This window comes from Oenanthe melanoleuca, chromosome Z, assembly GCF_029582105.1.
Source record: "Oenanthe melanoleuca isolate GR-GAL-2019-014 chromosome Z, OMel1.0, whole genome shotgun sequence".
Taxonomy (NCBI): Eukaryota; Metazoa; Chordata; class Aves; order Passeriformes; family Muscicapidae; genus Oenanthe; species Oenanthe melanoleuca.
Window position 1 is genome coordinate 21,960,048 of NC_079362.1, and position 21,555 is coordinate 21,981,602.

At 40.5% G+C, this 21,555-nt stretch overlaps 2 protein-coding genes across 5 annotated transcripts in view; one reads left to right on the forward strand and one right to left on the reverse strand.

Annotated features, from left to right (window-relative positions):
• Positions 1-3,872, forward strand: part of SNX24 (sorting nexin 24) — an 88,158-nt gene extending 84,286 nt beyond the window's left edge. For 3 of the 4 annotated variants that reach the window (XM_056514669.1, XM_056514670.1, XM_056514671.1), the window contains exon 7: positions 3,019-3,872. In XM_056514669.1, the coding sequence (XP_056370644.1) occupies positions 3,019-3,089 (71 nt within the window). In that variant the 3' untranslated portion in view covers positions 3,090-3,872. Of the gene's footprint in view, positions 1-807; positions 929-3,018 lie in introns of all 4 variants that reach the window. The other variant, XR_008842618.1, reaches the window with a different exon arrangement.
• Positions 3,873-5,398: 1,526 nt separating this feature from the next.
• PPIC (peptidylprolyl isomerase C) lies at positions 5,399-13,569 on the reverse strand. Its single transcript, XM_056514668.1, has 5 exons — positions 13,433-13,569; positions 9,568-9,681; positions 8,993-9,086; positions 7,211-7,395; positions 5,399-5,984 (listed from the first exon to the last, which is right to left on the reverse strand). Exons 1-5 carry the CDS (start codon positions 13,529-13,531, stop codon positions 5,856-5,858), a joined length of 621 nt encoding a protein of 206 aa, XP_056370643.1. The 5' UTR covers positions 13,532-13,569; the 3' UTR covers positions 5,399-5,855.
• Between the last annotated feature and the right edge of the window lie 7,986 nt (positions 13,570-21,555).

Below are 21,555 nucleotides of genomic sequence, written 5' to 3' on the forward strand. Positions count from 1 at the left end.
CAGGGTCATGTCTGACCCAAGTGACAACAGTAATGAAGAATCACCCACAGAGTAACCTCTGTTTAAAATCTGGTACAGATGCTGCCTATATTAATATTTAGAATAAGCCACATTGCATGTCTTAATCTTAGTGTCTAATGCTCCTCCTAATTACCTCAAGAGCCTGGATAAATCATTAACATCATGTAAGTCCATACCATTCTGAAGAGAGAAAATGGATTTCATACACAGTTATCCCAAAAAATTGAGATGGTGCTTAGTATTTCCAGCCATGTAAGATTTTGCTGTAAGACTTCAAGATTCTGCAGTTCTGTGATGGCATTTATCTCCCTTCCATAATGTGTACTATGAGTAGGCTAAGTTTCCTTTTTGTGAAATCGTTAGGAACCTTCCAATGAATTTTATAACTGTTCTTTTAAGTAAGGCAAAAAAGCACTAAGATAAAGATATCTTCTAATGAGTAATATGTTTAAATATTGAGTAGGTCTCATTAATGACATCTGAAACAAGAGACATTTCAGACTTTTGCTGAGACATTTTCTGGCCTTGGTCCACAGTATTTAGAATTTTATATGGCAGGTGAATATTCTTTGTATTTGAAAACTATAAAACATAAAATTCACTGAAAGCCATTCTATAACTTAGTTAATTAAAACACAAATTAGAATGTGAGTTGTGGTTTAACAAAGGAAGAAGAAACTGAAGTCCTGAGTCTAGAGGCTCTACTAGTTGGCTCAAGTCTAGTTAGAAAGAAACAAAGCTTTTACACAACTACCATTGCTTATAATTCTTCTTCTTTGTTTTTAGTTTGCAGCACAGAGAAAATATAGATGAGCTTTCTAAAATTTTCCCTCTCAGATCAGTTCTTATTTGATAGACTCTGATTCCTTTGTAAAAACAGCCAAGGTTGTGCAGCCTATGACCAAAAGTAAGTGTCCATTAACAAATAACTGTTGTATGTTTTCTTTGAAAAAGGTGAATTCCATTCAGAAGTTTTTCCTGGATACAGGAATACCTGTGTTAACACACTTCAATAAATATGAAATAGTGTGAACTTTAAATAAAATATTTCTGGAATACAATACTCAAAGAACATTTTTACCCTGTCAGTGTACTGTTACTTGCCTTTATAGAATAGAATTTTGCCATTATTCCAGTGAGTGGGCTTTAGGCACTGTTGAGTTGCAAAACAATTTTTACAAAAATAAGATCCACAGTTACAAACCTCATTGATTTTCAGATTCCCTTTTTCATGATATATGTAACAGTCTGAGTGCCCAAGTGCACATTACTTTTTGTTTAAGGTTATGGAGGGGGAATAATGTTCTCAAGAAAAATAAAGGAAAAACCTAATATGCTCCAAATTGGAGATGATACCTCGGAAGCTAAAAAAATGAGATCTTAGATTTACTGTCACTTGTTTGAAAATTGTTCTGATGATTCTTTAAGCCACGCAAATATCACAAAGATCTGCAAGACTGTCCTTTGTTGTGTTTATACTTAAGTTATGTACATATACTTTAGTTGCATTTATATGCTTGATTTTTTAAGCAGAAAAGGCTCACATTAAATCTGATGTTGTGAGGTTGTATAATTTTGAAAATCAGTCCTATATATAGTGTATGTTACAGAAGAACCAATACAAACTGGTTTCTGGGACTGCATCATTTAATCTAGAAGGAAAGTATCAGATCACCTTTACAAGTGTACTTTTGATAACATTAATAACTACTGCATAGGGTTATTCTACCAGGGTAATTTGGGACAGATGAGCTTACGGGATTTGAGGAAACATTTCATTCAAAATATTAGCAAGTCATTTATAATTATGACTTCCTATGAGAAGCTGAGTAGAATTATGCATATATTTATAGTGGTGGTTACAGTTCATGCAAACATCCTAATTATCTCTGTTCATAAAATCTGTAATATTCTGAAATCACTTTATTAGTAACAATGAAATAACACATTTAAGACAATAAGGATTTATAGGGCCCAAGTCTACTTTTGCTCAATATTTTACTTACAAAATTATTTCTGTAAAGAATTAGGGGCAAACCCTACTTCCTACCCACATGAAGTGATCTAATTTATCAAGTACTAATTATTTTTATAAAAGTTGCATCTCCCCCTTGTGAATATCCTGTAGGCTGATAGTTGAAAGTTTAATTAGTGTGGAAAGTTTCACATCAAAACCAGTCTGTTCATAGAATTCCATCTCTAGTATACGAACAATTTTAAGGTTGTAAGATATGATCAGAAATTCTTATTTTTAATGCCTGGTGACTTATATACCCCCTTCATTAAAACCTCAGATGTTGGTGCATTTCAATTTTTTTTTTCAATTCAACAGTGTACGTCCACATATATGGATCTGCTGCTGTGTTCCATCAGGCAATTCTTTCATGCCAAATGGAACATGAAAATTAACGCAGTTTCTTCTGCATCATGACAACAAAGCAGTAGGAATATTTTTCTTCAAGTACTGTAGGATGACGTTTTCTAACATACGACATTTTACACTGATTGGACAACCTGAAAATTTCTTGCCTCAAATAATCATCTCTATACAGGCATCCTCAAGTCTTCTCAGTCTAAACACTGCTGTAAACCACAATACAAAAAAACAGCTTTGAAGTATTCCCAGTAGTAATCTTGAAATTTTTTCAAGTATATTGAGATTTTGTTAGAAACTGAATTGCCAGTGTAATCCATCTTCCTTGTGAGAAAAGATTCAGATAAAGAGCTGGAGCCTAGCAGCATTAAGTATTAGAACATCCCTTTAAATCAATAAGCTACAAATCTGGCAGCACATTCATGCAATGCCCAGTGCTACCCTAAAGTGGCTTTAGTGCTGAAACAGCATTACTAATAGCACATCCCCAACATGGACAACAGTAGAGTGATGCAGAAACCCAAAGTAAATGTGGCCTTACCTAGTTAAGTTTCACAAAACACTTATATTGTACTGACATGGATAAGGAAATTTCTTTCTTTTTTTTTTCCTTTTTTTTTCAGATGACTTTCCGAACGTAGTTATAGACGGCATTCTACATGGAATATTTTATCCTCATTTACTGCCCAGGTAGAAGTAATACAAGGCAAGAAGAAGCTGAAGCAAGTCTCTGACTCATGGTTAATATAATTAACAGGAATAAAATTCTGTGATGTGAAAATTATGCTCAGAAGCAAGAGGCACAACCTCAGATTAAGTTCAAGCATTATGTCTTTTTAAATAAAATCACTGTCATTACAATTGCTGCTTTAAAAAAAATATATGGAAACTACAGTATTGAAGTTATTTATACCTTCTATATATTAACATGCTGTATTTAACACTAAATGTTCTAAGTCATACACTGAATTATGCTAACCTTTGAAGAGAAAAATTTTACTAATTATTTCTATAATTTCCATTAAAGCAAACACTAAATCATTTTGCACCAGAATTTTTCCCAGCACATTATCCATTGCTGGCACTGGATGGATTAAAAGTGCTGAAGAGAGAATATGCAGAATTGGAAACATTCTGAAACACAGTACTCTCTGAGGAAACTTTCTAGATTTCAGTTGAAATTATTTTACTTACCAGGAGCTTTTATGTGGCTTTTGCACATCTCCATTCAATTATGACATCTAACCTGTGTGTTTGTTTACTCTCCACATCAATTTTCTGACTGTATTCCATGTATTAACAATTTGTAAGTCACAGAACATACAACTCTGTGGTATACTAAAGCAAGAATATTATTAAGATAATGATCAAACTAAAACTGATACATAAATATGTATGTTCAGATTTAACTGGAAACTTGTATGTGTGCTACTGGATATTACAAAATAAATTACTAGGACATGAATGTACCACTTCAGTGAGTTTTTCTGTGCTTTTCTATTGAAGTTTTTGTGAAATTCTCTAATTTGAGATGGTCTCACAGATGTCTGTCTCCCCATGAAGTGTGAGAAAATACCTGTGTCTGCTCATTTAAAACTCTTAGCTCTTAGTTTAGCTGAACATGGTAGCCTTTACAAAACTATGTCTTTGTGAAAAAAAAGTCAAGGTAATGGAACACAGAGTCACTGGGCCCATCAGCAGAAGGGAGTGTTACACTGAAGCAGCAATGGCAAAGCTGGGTACAAACATTAGTCTGATCCTGGAGACACGTGGGTTGCCTGCTCTAACTACTAATTGTATTTGGAAGCCATTTGGGGAGAGTGGAAGACTCAGACTTGGAAGAAAGGTAGGCCAGTGATTGCAGCACTTGTTCAGGTGGCATAACTTTATGAGGTCTGTAGGCTCAGCCTCCAGGAAAAGTGTCCAGCTAGTGGCAGAAAGCTGGTTGGGCAAAGCAGTCTGAGGCATTCTCACTCCTGCTTGCTATCCCTGCTCCCAGAGCTGCCTTTCAGAGAATTTTACTTTAAACAGCTAATAGAAAGAAAAGTGATCAGAGATAAAATGGAAATCTGATTGCCTAGCACTAGGCAAATTTAGATGCCCTTGCCAAGTTATCCTCCAGTTTTGTTTGGCAGAGGACAATAATCCTTTCACAGGTCTCTGAAAAGAAGCATCAGTATTTACCATCAGGAGAGGCCCCAGAGCTGAGGATGAAGAACTGGAAGGAGTATCCTCTAACTGCAAATGACATGTCAGGACAACCTGGGGTAAATCCCTCCCCTCAAGTTTTTCCTGTTTCCTTGTGAGTGGAATGCCAGTAGGTACGTACGAGCTCTGTGCTGCAGCAGCTCATTCCACCTTGGATCACTTTAGCTCTGGATACCTCACATGGGCTCCAGGACACCCTTCAGGGAAACAGTCACTACAGAGAGGAGTGGTGTGCTGCCTGCTGGTGGGTGACTTCATCAGATCCTGGCATTGCCTCTTCTGTCTTGAGTCCTAGAACAGTCAACTCAAAAGGAAGAAATCCACCTATCTGTCCTATGGAGTTCTGTCAGAACTTAACACAGGTGTCTCTTAAGTGCTACCCTGCACTAACCTCTGAAAGCTACAGTTGTCAGCTTAAGAGATTTTTACAAAGCATCACAAAAAAATGAAACTAAAGTTCTCAAACAGAGCAAAACTTAAAGAAAAAGCATTTGAGCTTTACAGTAAGCAACATTAGTTAGGTGTTAAAAAATTCACTATGCTGTAAAACAAGGATTCTTGTTTTAATCAGTTTCTAACTGATTATCTTATTTAATAACAGACAGAAAAGCTGCTTGTTCTTGGTCACAGAATGGTATCTGAATACAGTAGCTCTCTGAATGGGACTCTATCTAACATGTTAAGATTAGGAAAATTTACCATCTCTGCTCTATCCTTACAACCTTATCTCCTGAAAAGCGAAACCCTCTTCATATTTTGTGAAATCAGTTGAGGTGAGAAAAAAGACTTTGGGGGTGGAGTAAAAAATGCTCTCAAGTATTTATTTAAAACCAAAGTTTATTTATTCAAAACACATCTACACTTTACCTTTTTTTTAAGCTTTTAAAAATGCTGGTAGTGTTTAAGTATTTTCAGTTGAAAAGAGAAAAACAAATATTACTAAAATTTCCAAACAGAACAAAATTATTATATTTTAAACCTTGAAAAAATAGAATTACTGCTATAAATTTTCATTAAAGACTTTTTCTGCAAGATCTAGAGTTTGGTGGGATATGTCTTGAATTTCAAGGAGTGGCAGCTCCAACAAGTTATAGAAATAATCATATCTTTTCTGTATTTGACAAATGACAAGTATTCCCTAAATATAACTTTGTATGTTTTGAAGAGAAAACTCAGTGGATCGCTGAGATCAGTCAAAAACTAGCATTAAAGGAAAGTGATTAAGTTTTACTTTTCATTCTGACTTTTGGTCTCACCAGTCATCCACTTCAACTACAAATGGTTCCTTTACAGCTATTTTGCCACTGTTCACAATCACACAGTCTTGAAGGGGCCGATCGTGTTCATCTGTCTGCTGGAGTTCTATCGAGTGCACCACAGACTGTCAAACAAAAAAAGAACGAACAGAAGGGTCAGTTTAGCCAAAGAAACTCCTGTGGCTGAAGTCTGGTGCCACAGAAACAATGAAGTGCGCTTAACATCACTGCTTATTAACCAGCTTGTGAACAAAGACCTTTACCCTGTCAACTTCCCACATCCTTTTTTTCCCCATTAGCAGCTGTGCCACTCTCTAAATCACACACAGTTGACAGAAGCACAGGGAAGGATGTTTGCCATCCTAGAAAATCTTTCGGCCAACAGAAACATTTTGAAGGGGCAACTGAAAATGTATATTCAGCTGATTAAGCTGGCACACACTGGATTCAATTGTGGTCCATGAGCAGAAAGGGAATCCAGAGAACAGAAAAAGCAAGAATATTGTTTTTCTTATCATACAGCATAACTGTGCTTCCAGTCTGGTTACTGCTTTTACCTTTAGCATATAACACATACATACAGATTTTTAGTGTGGTACCATGCCACCAATTATTTTTAAAGGACAAAATTAATTTAGGCATATTGACAACTTGCTTTTGGACATTTGTCCATTAATCTGACTAAACTGAAACTTAAGTCAAAATATCTTCTCAGAAATTTACAACTACTACTGTAGCGATCATGAAAATGGCACTCAGTATGTATGTTGGAGTGAGGAGCAAGTATACTGATGAAGTTTTCAAACTCCTCAAAGTCCATCCAGCAGCTCATGTTTTCTCCAATAATTTCAAAACACAGATTAAAAAAAGGAATATTTTTTTAAGAAAAAGCAGACTAATAAAAGTACAATCACTTGAAAATATATTTTTTTAGCTTAAAATTCTACTGGGCCTCTCATCAGTATGTGTTTGCATGCTGTACATTCACAATCTTCTAAAAACCCTTAACAGTGAAGTGTTACCCATAACTAGCATGCACTACAAAATCTGATTTTAGCCTGTAGAACAAGAATTATCGCAAGGGTAACAGTGTTACTGAAAGGAGGAGCTGAACTTTCTCTATTTGTAATCTGCAAAAGTGTCAGTGTGGATTTCAGTGGTTAGCAGTCTGAAATAAGGGCTGTGAAAACCAAAAGCATTGTATAGGTTTCCATTTCTGCTATTTCAGCTCTAAATTGTCCAGCTGGAGCTCTTCATGGTGTACATATTAGATGAATACAGTTTCTGAACCATGCTAACAGGGATACAATGGGACACAATTTGTCCTGATCAACCACTTCTTTAAACTTACCATTCCATCAAGGACTTTGCCAAATACTACATGTTTTCCATCTAACCAGGAAGGCTTTGTCACACTGATGAAGAACTGGGATCCGTTGGTGTCTGGGCCAGAATTAGCCATGCTAACCCATCCAATTCCATAGTGTTTGAGCTTGAAGTTCTCATCAGGAAACCTTTCTCCATAGATGCTTCTTCCTATGACAAAAAAATAAGAAAGCAAACTGAAAAAAAAAAAAAAAACAACAAACAACAAAATCCCTTTTGTTCAAAAATGGGAAAAACAAAATAATGAATTCAGGACTTGATGATTCATTGTTTGAGTAAACACAGCAGCACGGCTGTTCAACCATCAGCAACTCCGTAACTAAAATAATTTTGTGTGTAAAGGTAAGCCAAACCACCAGACATAAGTAGAGAATAGTTAAAGCTGACGATGCTTTTTCCGTTGTATTTAAGCAAGCTAAATAATTTCACAGGTCTGGTTTACAGACACCACTGAACAATAGTATACTTCATCCTGTTGAGCAAACTGAAGTACTTACTTATGGCCACTAACAATAAGGCTGCCATGTTTTGTGACAATTTCAATATTTAAACCTTTCCCTTATACTAAGAAATTGCTTTAGGCATGTTTAGAGACACAAGACCAAATGAAATTCGACTAAAATACTTGGTATGTATGTGTACAACCATGACATAAAGATTCTGATGTTTCTAAAATAGTTCAGAGAGAAAACACATCACTCATGATTAAACCATCACTCTATTTGTGCAGTACCTAGCAAAATGGAGACACTGTTCCAAACACCACCAGATGCTATCCCAATAAACAACCTCAGCAGGCAAATAAATGCTACCTTTAATGCTAAAACTGTCTTCAGTATTAGGGTCTTCCCCATTGTTCACTGCTAGGGAAAGGAATGTGTGTTTTTCATTCTATCCCAGCAGGGAAATCACTAACAGTTCATGCAGACAGTTCAAATGAAGAATGTGCATGTAAAGGAAGAGAAGAAATCTGCAGCCAGAGTGAGTGCAGTGCAAGAGATGCTGTGCTGGCACTGCTCCCCTGAGTGGACTGTTCTTCTGGAGGCTCAGGAGGGAGAAGTGATACACACAGCCAGGACTCACAGCACCAGCAAGTTTAGGAAGAGAAAAATGGGGAGAGGGCATGACCCTCATCTTCTAATTTCTTTCTCTCTCCCTGTCATGAAATTCCTTCTCACAGCACATTTCAGAGGTTCCTCAGAACGCACTGAGCTGAGGGCAGAGAGAACAGCCTCCTTCCCTACCTGCCTTCCCTCTACGCGCTTTCACTGTTTCATCACGGATTAGGCTTCTGCTGGATGACTTGAATAGGTTCACCTATACATGCAATCAGTGAGTGCCTCAGGGAAGGAGCGCTGTCACAAAGCCAGAGCAGGGGAAGGGTGGAGACATCCATCTTTTGGAGACGGTAAGTTGTAGGAGCAGCTCAGCTGGTCACGTGGCTCCAGCCCAGCACGCAAAGCCATGCCTCTTGAATGGGGACAAGTCACAGACAGAAAAGAGCTATCTGCAAAAATTGAGGACAAAGGAAGAGCTACACAAACTCATGAATCAGATAATCCAAACAGCTGCAGCTTAGGCTACAAGATACTCGGAAAAGTATCAGATGCTCTAAAACAAATGTGGGCTGGTTTGGTGTTTTTTCATTTATCTGAGCAGAAACCATGAAGGAATATGCTGGTTTGCCCATACTTTCAGCAGACATTTGAACAAAGAAAAGGGAACCTGGAAGATACAAGTATATTACCTCCTGATCCATCTCCAGCTGTAAAGTCTCCTCCTTGAATCATGAAGTCTTTGATCACACGATGAAATTTACTTCCTTTGTATCCATATCCTCTCTAAGAAAATGAAATAATTATTTAAATTAATATAAGATCCATTTCTATATACAATCATAAGGAAATACACAAGTTGTGAATGGCTAGATTTCACAGAATATACCACTAGGGGATACAGGGATAAGAAACACATTAAACAGAGATGCGGGTAAACTCAGCTAGACTGCACTGCCACAGAGAAGGTATTATTCACATGATCAAAGCCATTGTCTTTATTTGACTGGTATCTGACCACAATAACTCCATACACTAGATCTGCAAGGCAGGGACAGACTGAGGTGCTCATAGCCAGCATCTCATAATTACATCTTGTGAACCAAGGACCTGAGAAGACACACACTAGTGCACATCCTTGGGGCCAGCACTTGTGCACAGGCTCCAGTGAACGAAGATCCACAGTTCACAACGCAAACAGCACTGAACAAACACTGCCTTCCCAAGCCAAACTTGAGTACACAGTAGAAGAAAACCGCAAACGTACTTCTCCAGTTGCCAACGCAATGAAATTCTCCACAGTCTTTGGGACAACTTTTCCAAACAATCCAATTACAATTCTGCCAACGTCTTTGTCTCCAATCTTCACATCAAAGAACACCTGAATATTTTTGTAAAGGGAACAAAAGTGATGTAGATGTGAGTGCAACGAACAGCCAAGCTCTTCAAAGAGTAAGGTGGTAAAACATTACTTCTGGCTGGTCTATATTATTAGTATCCTGCAATTCCTAAGGGTGCTGTTTCAGAGAAATCCTTTCAGAACTACCAAAATCAGGTTCTGCAGGAAACTGAGAACTGGTGACTCTATGTTTTGATTCTTACTGCTTTTAATGGCTCAGTGGGACTATTGCACCTCAAGTTTGAAAATAGTGTTCAAGAAGATTTTTTCCCCACACAGATAAGTTTTTAAAGCTGAATGGAAAAAATGAAATAGGAAAGTAAGGAAGAACAACAATGCTATTCCCATATGGGGGAAAATAACAAGGAACTATAGTACTGACACTCCTCACAAACGACAGTTCAAATTCTCACAAATTCTTCACTGTTCTAGGCATCAGTACAAGCCTAAATTCCATTGAATTGACTGTGGGAAGAAAATCCTATGGCTCAAGCAAGCAGTCGCCTTCCTAAACATTAATTCAAACTCAGCAGAGAAATAGCCAGGCCAGATTATTCAGCTGATTGCCTAAAAGCTTCAATGTATATGTCGCTGAAAAGCAATTTCAAAAAGACAAATGAGTTATAAGACATTTTAATATAGTTCAGAATCTATGAATGCATATTACGTGCAAAAATGTTCCAATAATTACTGAAAATAGGAACAGCTGTCAGGAAATGAGGCATTTTGAAGTTCTGAAAAAGTTACATAAAGGCTATTACAACTTCTAGGAAACAGCAATGTGTATTCCTATGATGTGGTATTTGCTGTTCCTTGTGGCACTCAACCAAGTATTACTTGTCTGTAATGCTAAGAAATTAGTCCAATAATGATAATAAATGACCACAGTCTCTCCAATGTGAATGCCTCTTTTACGCTCTCCTACTAAACATTTCTACCATTTCTTGATCTTCCTTGTGGTTTTGACTGTTGAACTTTTGGCTAACACTATAAAAGCGCTATAAAGGAAATAAGATTCCTTTTGATACACCTCATTCATTTCCTTGGCACTTGGCACTGAATAACATGCTTCTTGGATGTGTGGTTCCCAAAGTATTAACAGCACATTTTCACTAACTTTTTAACAGTTTTATAAACAAACCTCTCTGAATTGTGTGGCCAGGGGTATCTAGGTAAGGGGTATTGCCTTCCTACATTTTCTAAACCCATTGCCTCTCTACTTTGCCTAGAAATGTTGTTCTAGTAGGACTGCCTGAAATACATAGGCATATGTAAGTAACAAGACCAAACAATCACCCCACAGAGCAGGAACATCACACACTTTGTTGACAGAAAAGAAGACGAGTTCATCATACACTGTAAGCCTGGCACAACCACAAGGCTTCATACGTGGCACTGCTGCTTGCCTAAGCAGCAAACCCAGTACTTTTAAAAATGCGTCCCTGTGTATTTCTGGCCACAAAATGAAGTAGAGAAGTAAGTATCTGATAGCCCTAGACACTATTTCTGCATAGAAAAGCTATGTTCTCATGAGTGTATTTCCAAAGGTTCTCTGGAAATTCAGTAAGCATGCAGACACTTGTGAGCTGGTTGATACAGCATTTTTAAATCTCAAAAAACATCTGGCCAAATTCTTCACCAAAACTCTGGAAGAAAGTAAGTAAGTTATATATATTATACATTTTCAGTCTTATTTTTATAAATATTTAATCATATTTAGAATCTGAAGTTAAGTATTGCAGAACTAAAATAAAAAAGAACACACCAGTAAAAGTGGCTGGTTCTCATAAATATATTCATATATAATTTACACAAGATGGTGCACATCTAACTGAAAAAATGGACAAGGGCATTTAACTATTCAGGGAAACTGAAGCTGACTTTGAAAGCGAGATCTCATAATTCTTAGAGATCAGGTAATGCAGTAACCTCATAAATGCAAAAATACTGTATATGGTGTAGAGCCACAACACAGGGGCTGAAATACATCTGGAATCATCCTTTCACATTAGTGAAAGGATTGGCTTTGGGCTTCTGAGGGTCAGAGAAGGAAAATAAATACTGGAAATAATTTAAGTGGATACAGAAAAGAGATGGGCATAGCTACACCTGTACTGTGAGTTCACACCCTGAGTGCTGCATGTAATTCTGGCTTCTCTGCTGCAGAATGGTAAAACCAACCTAAAACAATGTAGAAAAACGAGCAGAACAGATGCTCAACAGCTCAACATGGAATAACTTTCATATGAAGAAAGGTTACAGAAAACTACTTAAACTGGAAGAGAAAAAACTAGCGTGATTTGATGAGCTTTGTAAAGTTACCACTGTCTAGGACATGAAAATTGGCAATGCAATGTGCCAGAAGAATAAGAAAAGAGCAAAAAATTATAGCCCAGACAAAAGGAATGAAGAAGTAAAGTATGTTGTACATAAGCGAGTGGGAATATATTGCCAGAAGATTATTTGGAGGTCAAATTCACCCTCTCTCCTCCTCCTCAAAAAAATCAAATCTGTGGTCTAGAAGTCCATGGCAATGAAACTGTAAGCAGCTGCAGACAACAGTGGCAATGAAGTACAGAGACAAAGGCACAGTCCATGGCCAAGGCTGCTGAAGCCATGCTAGGAAGCAATTCTGCCCTGCCCTTCCCAGTCCCTCTTTCATGAGTGTAGGTGTCTTTCCCAACATGGACACACTCCCTCCTGACTGCAGGTGGAAAGACAGTTGGGGGCTGAAACATGGAATTCCTGCTTTATCCGAAGTTGGACTGAACACCCCACCTCCTGCACCAAAGATTTTTTTGGGAAGAGATGGGATCCCGGCAAGGGACCACGCTCACCTCCTCCGGGGCCAACAATGGGACTGCTCTCAATACCAATTGCTTCACACAATGACAGAATAGGACAGTAGAAGAGACACGTCGAGTCTCCTGGCCCAACCTCCCTGCTCAAGCAGGGCCATCCCAGGGCACAGGATTGTGTCCAGGTGGCTCTTGAATATCTACAGTGAGGGCGACTCCACAGCCTCTTTGGGCAATCTGTTGCAGTGCTCAGCCACCTGCACAGTAAAGAAGTTCTTCCCTGTGTTCAGTTGGAGATTCCTGTGCATCAGCCTGGTCCATCCTCTAGGAACCCTCCCTTCACACACTCACAGACATTGATAAGGTTCTTCCTCAGTCGTTCCTTCTCCAGGTTGAACGGGTCCAGCTTCCCCAGCCTTCCGGCAAGAGAGCTGTTTCACTCCCCTGATCAAGCCTGTAGCCCTCCGCTGGATCCTCTCAGGAGTTTCAGCAGAGAGGGCAGGGAGAAAGAATAAACCCATGGCACAGACGAGCCCGGCGCAGTGAAACCCGCCGGCTCGGGGCAGCCTGGCAGCACCGGCAGCCCCAAACTGCCCCGGCAGCAGCAGAGGCCGCAGCCGCGCTGCACGGGTGAGGAATTTAAAAGTTTCCACTTGTGCGAGCCAGAGCGAGGCTTTGTGCGAACCGAACTCTGCGGTGTGCCAGCGCCTACAGAAAGGCGGCATGCCAAAAGGGGTTAAAAACCAAGTAACCAACCAACCAAAACACCCCAATAAAACGGTGCAGTCCCGGCGTCCGGCCAAGCCCGCCCCAAGCCCTCAGCGCCCGGGGTGCGGACTGGGGCCGGCGACGGGAACGGGCTGCCCCGGCACCGCCGCCACGGCCGCGGGCCATTCCCCCGGGCGCCATCCCTTCCCGCCGCGGGCGAGAGTCACCTTGGCTGTCACGCTGGGTCCCCTCCTCTTGAAGGCCTCGGCCGCCGGGGCCAGGAAGCACAGACAGGCCACGGCGCCGAGCAGCGCTCCCCGGGCCATGGCGGCGGCCGAGCGCTGCGGCGCCTGCGCCGGGGAAGGGCGGCTCCTCCTGCGCGGGCGGGCGGGCTCGGGGAGCGGCCACCGCCCCGGGGAGCGGCCATCGTCCCGGGGGAGAGGGGCTGCCAAGCCCGGGGAGCGGCCATCTCCCCGGGGGAGAGGCCACCCGTGGCACCGGGATCTCTCATCACAGGGATCGGTCACCCGTGCCGGCAGGAGCTGCCTGGGTACAGGGGCTGCCAGGACGGGCCCGGTGCCCTGGCTGGATTTGGGTGGGTCGCTGGAGCACGTTCCTCCTGGAGCGTTCCCGAGGGAGGCACGACCAGCCAGCCCTCGGCTTAGGCCAGGCTATGTGCCCAGGAATGTCCGCATGTGGGTGAAGTAGCAAAAAGAGTAAACGCTCAAGGGGTTGAGCCAGCAGTGTGCCCTTGTGGGAAAGGGCATTGGTGTCCTGGGCTGCATTCGAAAGAGCGTTGCCAGCAGGTCAAGGGAGGTGATCCTGCTCCTTGGCCCTGGTGAGGACATGTCTGGAGTGCTGTGTCTAGTTCTGGGCTCCTCAGAATAAGAGAAGTGTGGAGCTCCCAGAACGGGTCCAGCAAAGGGCAAGAAAGGGACTGGAGCATTCCTCTGCTGAGGAAAGGGGGGGAGAGCTGGGCCTGTTCAGCCTGGAGAAGAGATGACTGGGATGGGACCGCATCAATATCTATGAGTATCTGAAGGGAGGGTGTCAAGAGGATGGACCAGGCTCTGTGGTGCCCCGCAATAGGATGACAGGCAGAAACTGATGCACTAAGTTGTTCACTTGATTACAAGCAAGAACGTCTTTACTGTGTGGGTGACTGCATATTGGAACAGATTGTCCAGGAGTTTGCAGGGTCTTCCTCACTGGAAATACTCAAAAACCATCTGGGTACAACCCTGTGCCATGTGCTCTAGGACAGTCCACATGATCTACTGTGACCCCTCCCAACCTGACCAGTTCACTGATTCTGTGATTTTGGGAGTAGGTTGTTGGTCTTTCATCTTTGCTGTATTTAATCTGCTGAGTAGAAGCAGGAACCTGTGAGGCACCTTTGTCTTAGCAGCGGTGGTGCACTGCTTGGCACCCATGTCAGCTTGTGCTTCTGGCTTCAGACAATAACAGCAGTACTAAAAGAATTCATCAAACATTTCTCCCAAGCTATTACCTGCTAAAAAAACATTTGCGTTCAGAACCTGTTTCAGATGGTGTTGCTGCTGCAGTCCCTAGAAAATGTGTAAGTTGTAGCACACACTGAAATTTTGTGGCCTCTCAGCTGCCAGCATGTGAAAGTTATAATAGATGCCTATACACTGAAGCAGGAAGCTGTCAGTGCAAACACACTCAGGCTTAAACCCAGCAGCGCTGTGTTTCTGGTATATGGCATAGCACTTACACCAGCAATGGCAAAGCCAGCCCAGAGCTCAGGTGCAGGGCCCAAGGGAGAATGTGCTCTGCACCACCACACGTGCTCTGCATGTCTGCCAAACCCCTCTGCTTGAGACTGTGCCTCAGCTGGCAAGTAGTAGAGACAATAGCCACAGTGTCATAGAATGGTTTAGTTGAGAGAAAACATTTAGGATCATCGAGTCCAACCGTTAACCCAGCACTTAATTATGTCCCTAAGCACCACATCCACATGTCTTTTAAATACCTCCAGAGCTGGTGATTCTACCACTTCCTGCACAGTCCATCCCAGTGCTTAACAGTCCTTTTCATGGAAGAATTATTCTTAATATCCAACTTAAGCCTGCCTTATCACAGTTTAGGGATATTTCCTCTTGTCCTAAGGCTTGCTACTTGCAAGAAAGAGGCTGACTCCCACCTTGCTACAGCCTCCTTTCAGATTGCTGTAAAGAGTGATCAGATGTCCCCTTGGTTATCCTTTCCTCCAGGCTGGACATCCCCAGCTCCCTCAGCTGCTCCTCATCAGACCAGTACAACTGACTGTTCCCCACCTTTGTTGACCTTCTCTGAACACACTTCAGCACTTCAACATCTTTCTTGAAGTGAGGGGCCCAAAACTGAACCCAGAATTTGAGGTGGCCTCACCAGCATCTGACAGGGTGACAATCTCTTTCTTGGTCATGCTGGCCACATCATTTTTGACAGAGGCTAGGAAATCATTGGCCTTTCTGGCCACATGGGCACAACTGGCTCACGTTCAGCCTCTGTTGACCGGCAGCCCCGGGTCCTTTTCTGCTGGGCCACTTTCCAGCCACTCTGCCCCCAGGCTGTAGCACTGCCTGGGGCAGTTATGGCCCAAGGGCAGGACACAGCTCCTTGCCTTATTGCACCTCATCCAGCTGGCCTCAGCCCATCAATCCAGCCTGCCCAGATGCCTCTGCAGAGCCCTCCTACCTTCCAGAAGATCAACACTGCCACCCAGCTTAGTGTCACCTGCAAACTGACGCTTGATCCCCACAACCAGATCATGGATAAAGATTTTAAACAGGGCTGTCCCCAACACTGAGCTCTGGGGAACCGCATTTGTGACTGGCCACGAGCTGGGTGTAACTCCACCTCCACTCTCTGGACCTGGCTGTCCACCTGGTTTTGGGCAGCAAAGGGGCACTTGTCCATGAACAGACAGTGTCTTCATTGTGTGTTTTCAGGCGGCTTGTGCAGCTGATCAAATGCCTGCAACACTTGAAGAGTGCAGGCTTGCTTGTGGAAAACTTTCTCTTATGTAGACATTTGACAGGCATCTGGTTCGTGTATGGCAACCAAACATGGTAAGCTAGTGCATTGGAAAGACCCACTTCAAAATTCATTCCTCATCCCATCCAAAACATAGCATACCCTGATGCTCATTTTTGACTATGTGGGCTGATCACAGACTGTCTTTGATAGGGGGTGTAATTGTAACTTTCCTGCTCTTTCCCATTCTGCTGCCTCCACTAGTGTATCTGAGTGTAATGAGATTTCTCATCAGGTGACTAAAGTAAAAATTAATTTCATGGGCACAGCAGAGGCAGTGATTACAGATTCTACACTACATAGCACATGAGCAGAAACACCAAATTACCATCTTGCTTAACTGATGATGGGCACAAATAGAATCTTTTTCCTCAAGCGGTGTAAAGCATACTTTTAGTTTCTTAGTCAAAGAGCCATCTGGACTAATCTAGGACTTAACTTTGACATCTGACCTATATGCTGGCATTTTGTGCAACTGGGGGTTTTACCAAACCTTTGCCCTGGGGACTCCATCAGCACTAGGGGATACGGGGCTTCAGGGCATGGTTCAAGACATTTATCCTGCAGCTGTTTAGATACGTTCATTTTAGTAAACCAAAACTATTTCATGTGTGTATAGGTGATTATCGTACTTCTCTGATCCCATTGCTAATGAGCACAATATTGCACAGTCATATTCTTTAAGTATCAAAGTAGGCCCAAAAGGAAACTTATCTGTTACTCTATATTCTTTGATATGTCTGTTCACTTTCAGCAGGTATGTTAGTATGAGAGCTTATTCAGAGTAAACTGCATGTGTGTTTATATTCTTGCCAGTTTGATAAGGTACTGAGAATTTAATATTATGATTTGGCTGCCTTCGTTGCACTGCAAACACATAGCAATGATGCTCAGCTAACTCTGGAATTAAGATTTACTGCAGAAATATAATGAAGTCCAAAGGCTTACTGATTCGTTCCATTAGTTGGATATAAACTGTAAAAAATCTATATTGCTGTATAAATTTATTAGACAATAGTTAAGGATTCTGTCTAATAATGACAGAAACATTTTCAGTATACATATATATCTAATTACATAAGTCTCAATAGTTAAAATTCAGGAGGTGTAAACTTACCATTTCCATCTCTGTTTAGAGAATCATGGAATGATTTGAGTTGGAAGGAACCTTAAAGGTCATCTGGTTCCAACTCCCTTGCCGTGAACAGGAACACCTTTCACCAGACCAGGTTGCTCAAAGCCCATCCAACCTGGCTGTGAACTCTTCCAGGGATGGGGCAGCCACAGCTTCTCTGGACAGCCTGCTCCAGTATCTCACCATCCCCACCATAAAGAATTTTTCCTAAAATCTAACCTAAACCTTTTCATCTTTTAATTTGAAGTATTTTTACATTTGGCATGTGTGGGACAGAACATTTTTGATACTTCAAATGCATGTGGGTCACCAGGTGAATGTGTAAAAAAATAAGGAAGAAGGTGGAGCCACAGCTAATTCAAGGTTTAGAATCTGAAAGAAGACCAAGGCTGGCTGGTGAGACTATATTGTCTCAGAGCAATTCAGTCAGAGTTGTACACTGATTCAAACCAGGAGGTGCAGAAGAATGAACAAGGAGTTGGAAAGACACAAAAAAGATGATCTGGCTGAGAGGCCCCTTAATTTATTACTGCTTTATACAGAGTTTATAAAGGTGTAGATATGACACTATCTAGTCATAGTTCTCCCAGGCGTTCCCTTTCACTCTTCCTCAATAAAAATGTTGCTGTTTGCAAGGATGACTTCCCTGTTTATTGAAGTGTAAATATATTTCAACCACGTACAAGATGGCAGTATGAGGCAGGAAGAATGAAAGCAGAGCTTGATAGCACTGAAGATATTTAAAAACAGCAAGATGAGAAGATGAGATGGGATCTGGTTTATATTATCTTGGAAAGTTTATGCATACTGGTGATGCTGCTAAATAATTTTTGGAAGAAGATAAAACAATGTTTAAAGAGGAAATCTTGAAAAGACGCAGAAACTTATTATGTTCAGTGAAAAGTCAATTTTACACAGAAAATCTCTTCCTGATGCTAAAAGAAGTGCATGTTCTTTTTGTAGGAGTTTGATGTCATGACTATCAAATTGGAAGTACACAAAAGCCAGAAAAACAGTAAACTTTGTGCTAGCTGTGGAAATAAAGAAATCCTTGCAATGAAACTAGACAATGTGTAAAAATTGCTTTAATTACTCATAGTTTTCTTGAAGAATTTGGAGGTCTTTGCAAACTCTTTACACCAACTGGATACAGTGTGCTGAGAACTATGCTGAATTCACTTTGGTTTTGCACAGAGACAATTTCTCCTTATTAAAATAAAAGAAAAAAAGTGCAAAATCAAGAGAGGGTCTACAACAGAAAACCATTCTTTCATGGTCCATCTTTCCTAGCCATGAGCAGTTTGTTCACCTCTTCAGTGAAGCTGATTTGAAAAAACTGTTATCATTTCTTCCCTCAGTTTTCTTTTCTGTAGACTAAACAACCCCAATTCCTTCTATCTTTCCACACGGGTCAAGTAATAGAGCAGGCGTCATCTGGATGTATAGCTTTTAGTTGAAATATTACCTTTGTCCTTATACATGAGAAGAAGCTACAGATAAGCACATTTTGTCATTCCTTGTCATTTCTTGCTTTTTTTCCCCCCCTTTATTTTTAAGTCTTCCAAGTGACATAAGGCTGTTGTGGCAAAGATTGTGTAGCCCTTTCAAAGCATATGATCAGGCTATCTTGTGTTTGTGTTATGGTGCACAGGACATGTTGCATTTTAGACTAGCTGCTATGTTGTTTGTGTGTTTGTCTCTTGAAGTCACCAACCTTTTAAAAGAATAATTTGCTACTGTTTGACAGTCTTCGATTTCAGTAATAGTGTCTGTAATGGGATGTTTCATTGTTTCTTATAGACTCTCTACAATTTAAAATGGGTACAGGAGAGAGAGCTGTTGAGCGTATAGAGTCTGACAGATTTTGATTTCTGGTACTACTAGCATTGGCAGTAATTTTAGCACTTCCCTTCAGCACTATGGTATGACATGAGCTATGATTTATTGTAGTGATATAGAAATATTTCATTTCCAAATTGCTCTAGTATATCATGTTATACAGGTAAAAGAATTCTGGTACACATAATAATGCTTTATGGTTCTGTAGGCGCTTTCATTGATGTTAACTGCTTGATAGCTGCCAGGATAAAACTTGGAGTAGGCATTGTGTCCTGTAAGACTGCTGTAACTGAGTTTTATTTTTATTTTCTCACTTTGAAATGAGTTTATGATTCTCAAGGCTCTCACTGCAAGTGTGTCACCCCTTCCAGGACTGATCCTTGTCCATAAAGTTTCACACTGCCGTCGTGTTCCTTTTCTTGTTTATTTAATGTATCACTGGCGGAATAAAATCATAGGTTTAAAGCCAAGCTTTAATCCCATAAAGACTAAGAAATGCCCCACTACATCTTGTATACCAGCTGAATTATAAAATGCTTAAAAATGTTAAAAGAGCAGAGCCATTGTGACCTGACAATGATTCTGACATGCAACAGTTTTAAAAAAAATTGTAAGTCACTTTATATGGCCCTCATGAATAATGAAGGAGGAGGTTTATGGGAAGTTTTGTTTGCGTGTTTTTGTCTTTTCCTTTATGTGATTTCAGAAAGATGGAGTGTATCATATGTGCTGTCTCTTCTATTAAACCACTTGTAAAATGGCTTAGACTGCTCCTGTCATCTAGTGCACTTATGCAAAATAAATGTGTCCTATGCTCCGGATAAGTGTCTTCCTTCTGGTGAATAGTTTTTAAGCTTTTTCAATTTTGTATCCAAACACGATTTGAAGTGTCACCCTTTCCACTCTAATGGTCAAAGCATTTATTTAGGTGATACCAGCAATGTGTTTTCAAAATAGTGCAGCTGGAGGCAGAGCCATTTTGAGGCTATATGTTTACAGGATATCAGAGCTATCTGTAATTGCACATCTCATTTAGCACATAGTCATTCATTTAAATTCTGTTTTTCATAACATCTGTGGTTGCAAGAGATCCCTTAGGGCAAAACTGAAAATTTTTTTTCAGTAAGGCATAGCTGTAAGGAAATGTACAGTAAGATTTCTTTGTTTTCAGGGCAAAAAAGCTAAAACTTAGGGGAAAAAAAAGCTAAAATTCCATAAGATCTTTTTTTTTCCCCTTCCACAAATATTACTTCCAATTATAGTAGGTTGTTCATTCCAGTTCTCCAAACACTGCTGCATATCCCTAAATTATGGCTGTGTTCTCTTTTCCATGGAACTACTTACACCTAAAGGTAAGTATGTAGGTGTTTGAAAAGTATGTCTTTGCCAATAAATTTAAGTTCCAGTAATTGATACTTTCAGCTTGATAGTGCCCAGAGGTGCAAATCAGAATATATGGTTTGTTTCTAGGCTCTTAAGAAAAAAATAGAATTCCTTCCTCAAATATGGAAATGGGAAACTGAAAAAGTATCATTACATCACTTGTCTATGGTGAAGAATAGTTGCTGGTTTGTTTCTTTTCATGTGATATTTTTAATTACAGTTGTTCTTTGTGGTGGAGGGGAGCAAGGAATAGGTAGGGAAAGAAGGACATAGGAAGAGTGAAACAGGGAAAGCTCATTAATTGTCTGGGGGGTAAATGGCAGCCCAGGTGTAAAACTCGGAAAAAAACAAACATAATCAGCAGTGCTTAGGCATGTGAATGGATTTGGCCCTTGCCTTCCAAATACCAGATGAGGTTCTAGCAATTAAAAGGGAAAATGAGACTTGAAGCTGTTCAAGAGGAAAGTGAAAAATACTAGAATTTTACCTTTACAAATCATAAGAAAAGCATTGAATATTTAGAGAGATTTTGTATGAAAACTGATCATTTTAGAAAATACCTGAGGATCTAGAGCAAGGGAGGAAGCTGCTGCCAGGATAGTTTTAAACAGAAGTTTTTTTCAAGATGTGTGAAAGGTGAGGATACATGATATTCCTCTTTCCAACTCACTCTGGAGCCTGCTGTGCTGACAGAAGTACAAAGCTAGCCTCATTAGTCCAGGAAATATGGGTTAGAAGATACAGGGAAAAAAAATATGTGTCATTTCCCTGTCCCTGAAGTTCTGTTTTAAAAGTAGTGCCTGATCAAGGACCTCATATGTCTAGTTTCTTTCTAATTTCTATTCAATAAGATGCAGTGTTTCTGAAAAGTTGTATTAATTTGCTATCTGACAGATTACACTGTGTAAAAAAAGGTATCTTAATCTACCTTAAGAAAGATTTGTGTCTAGT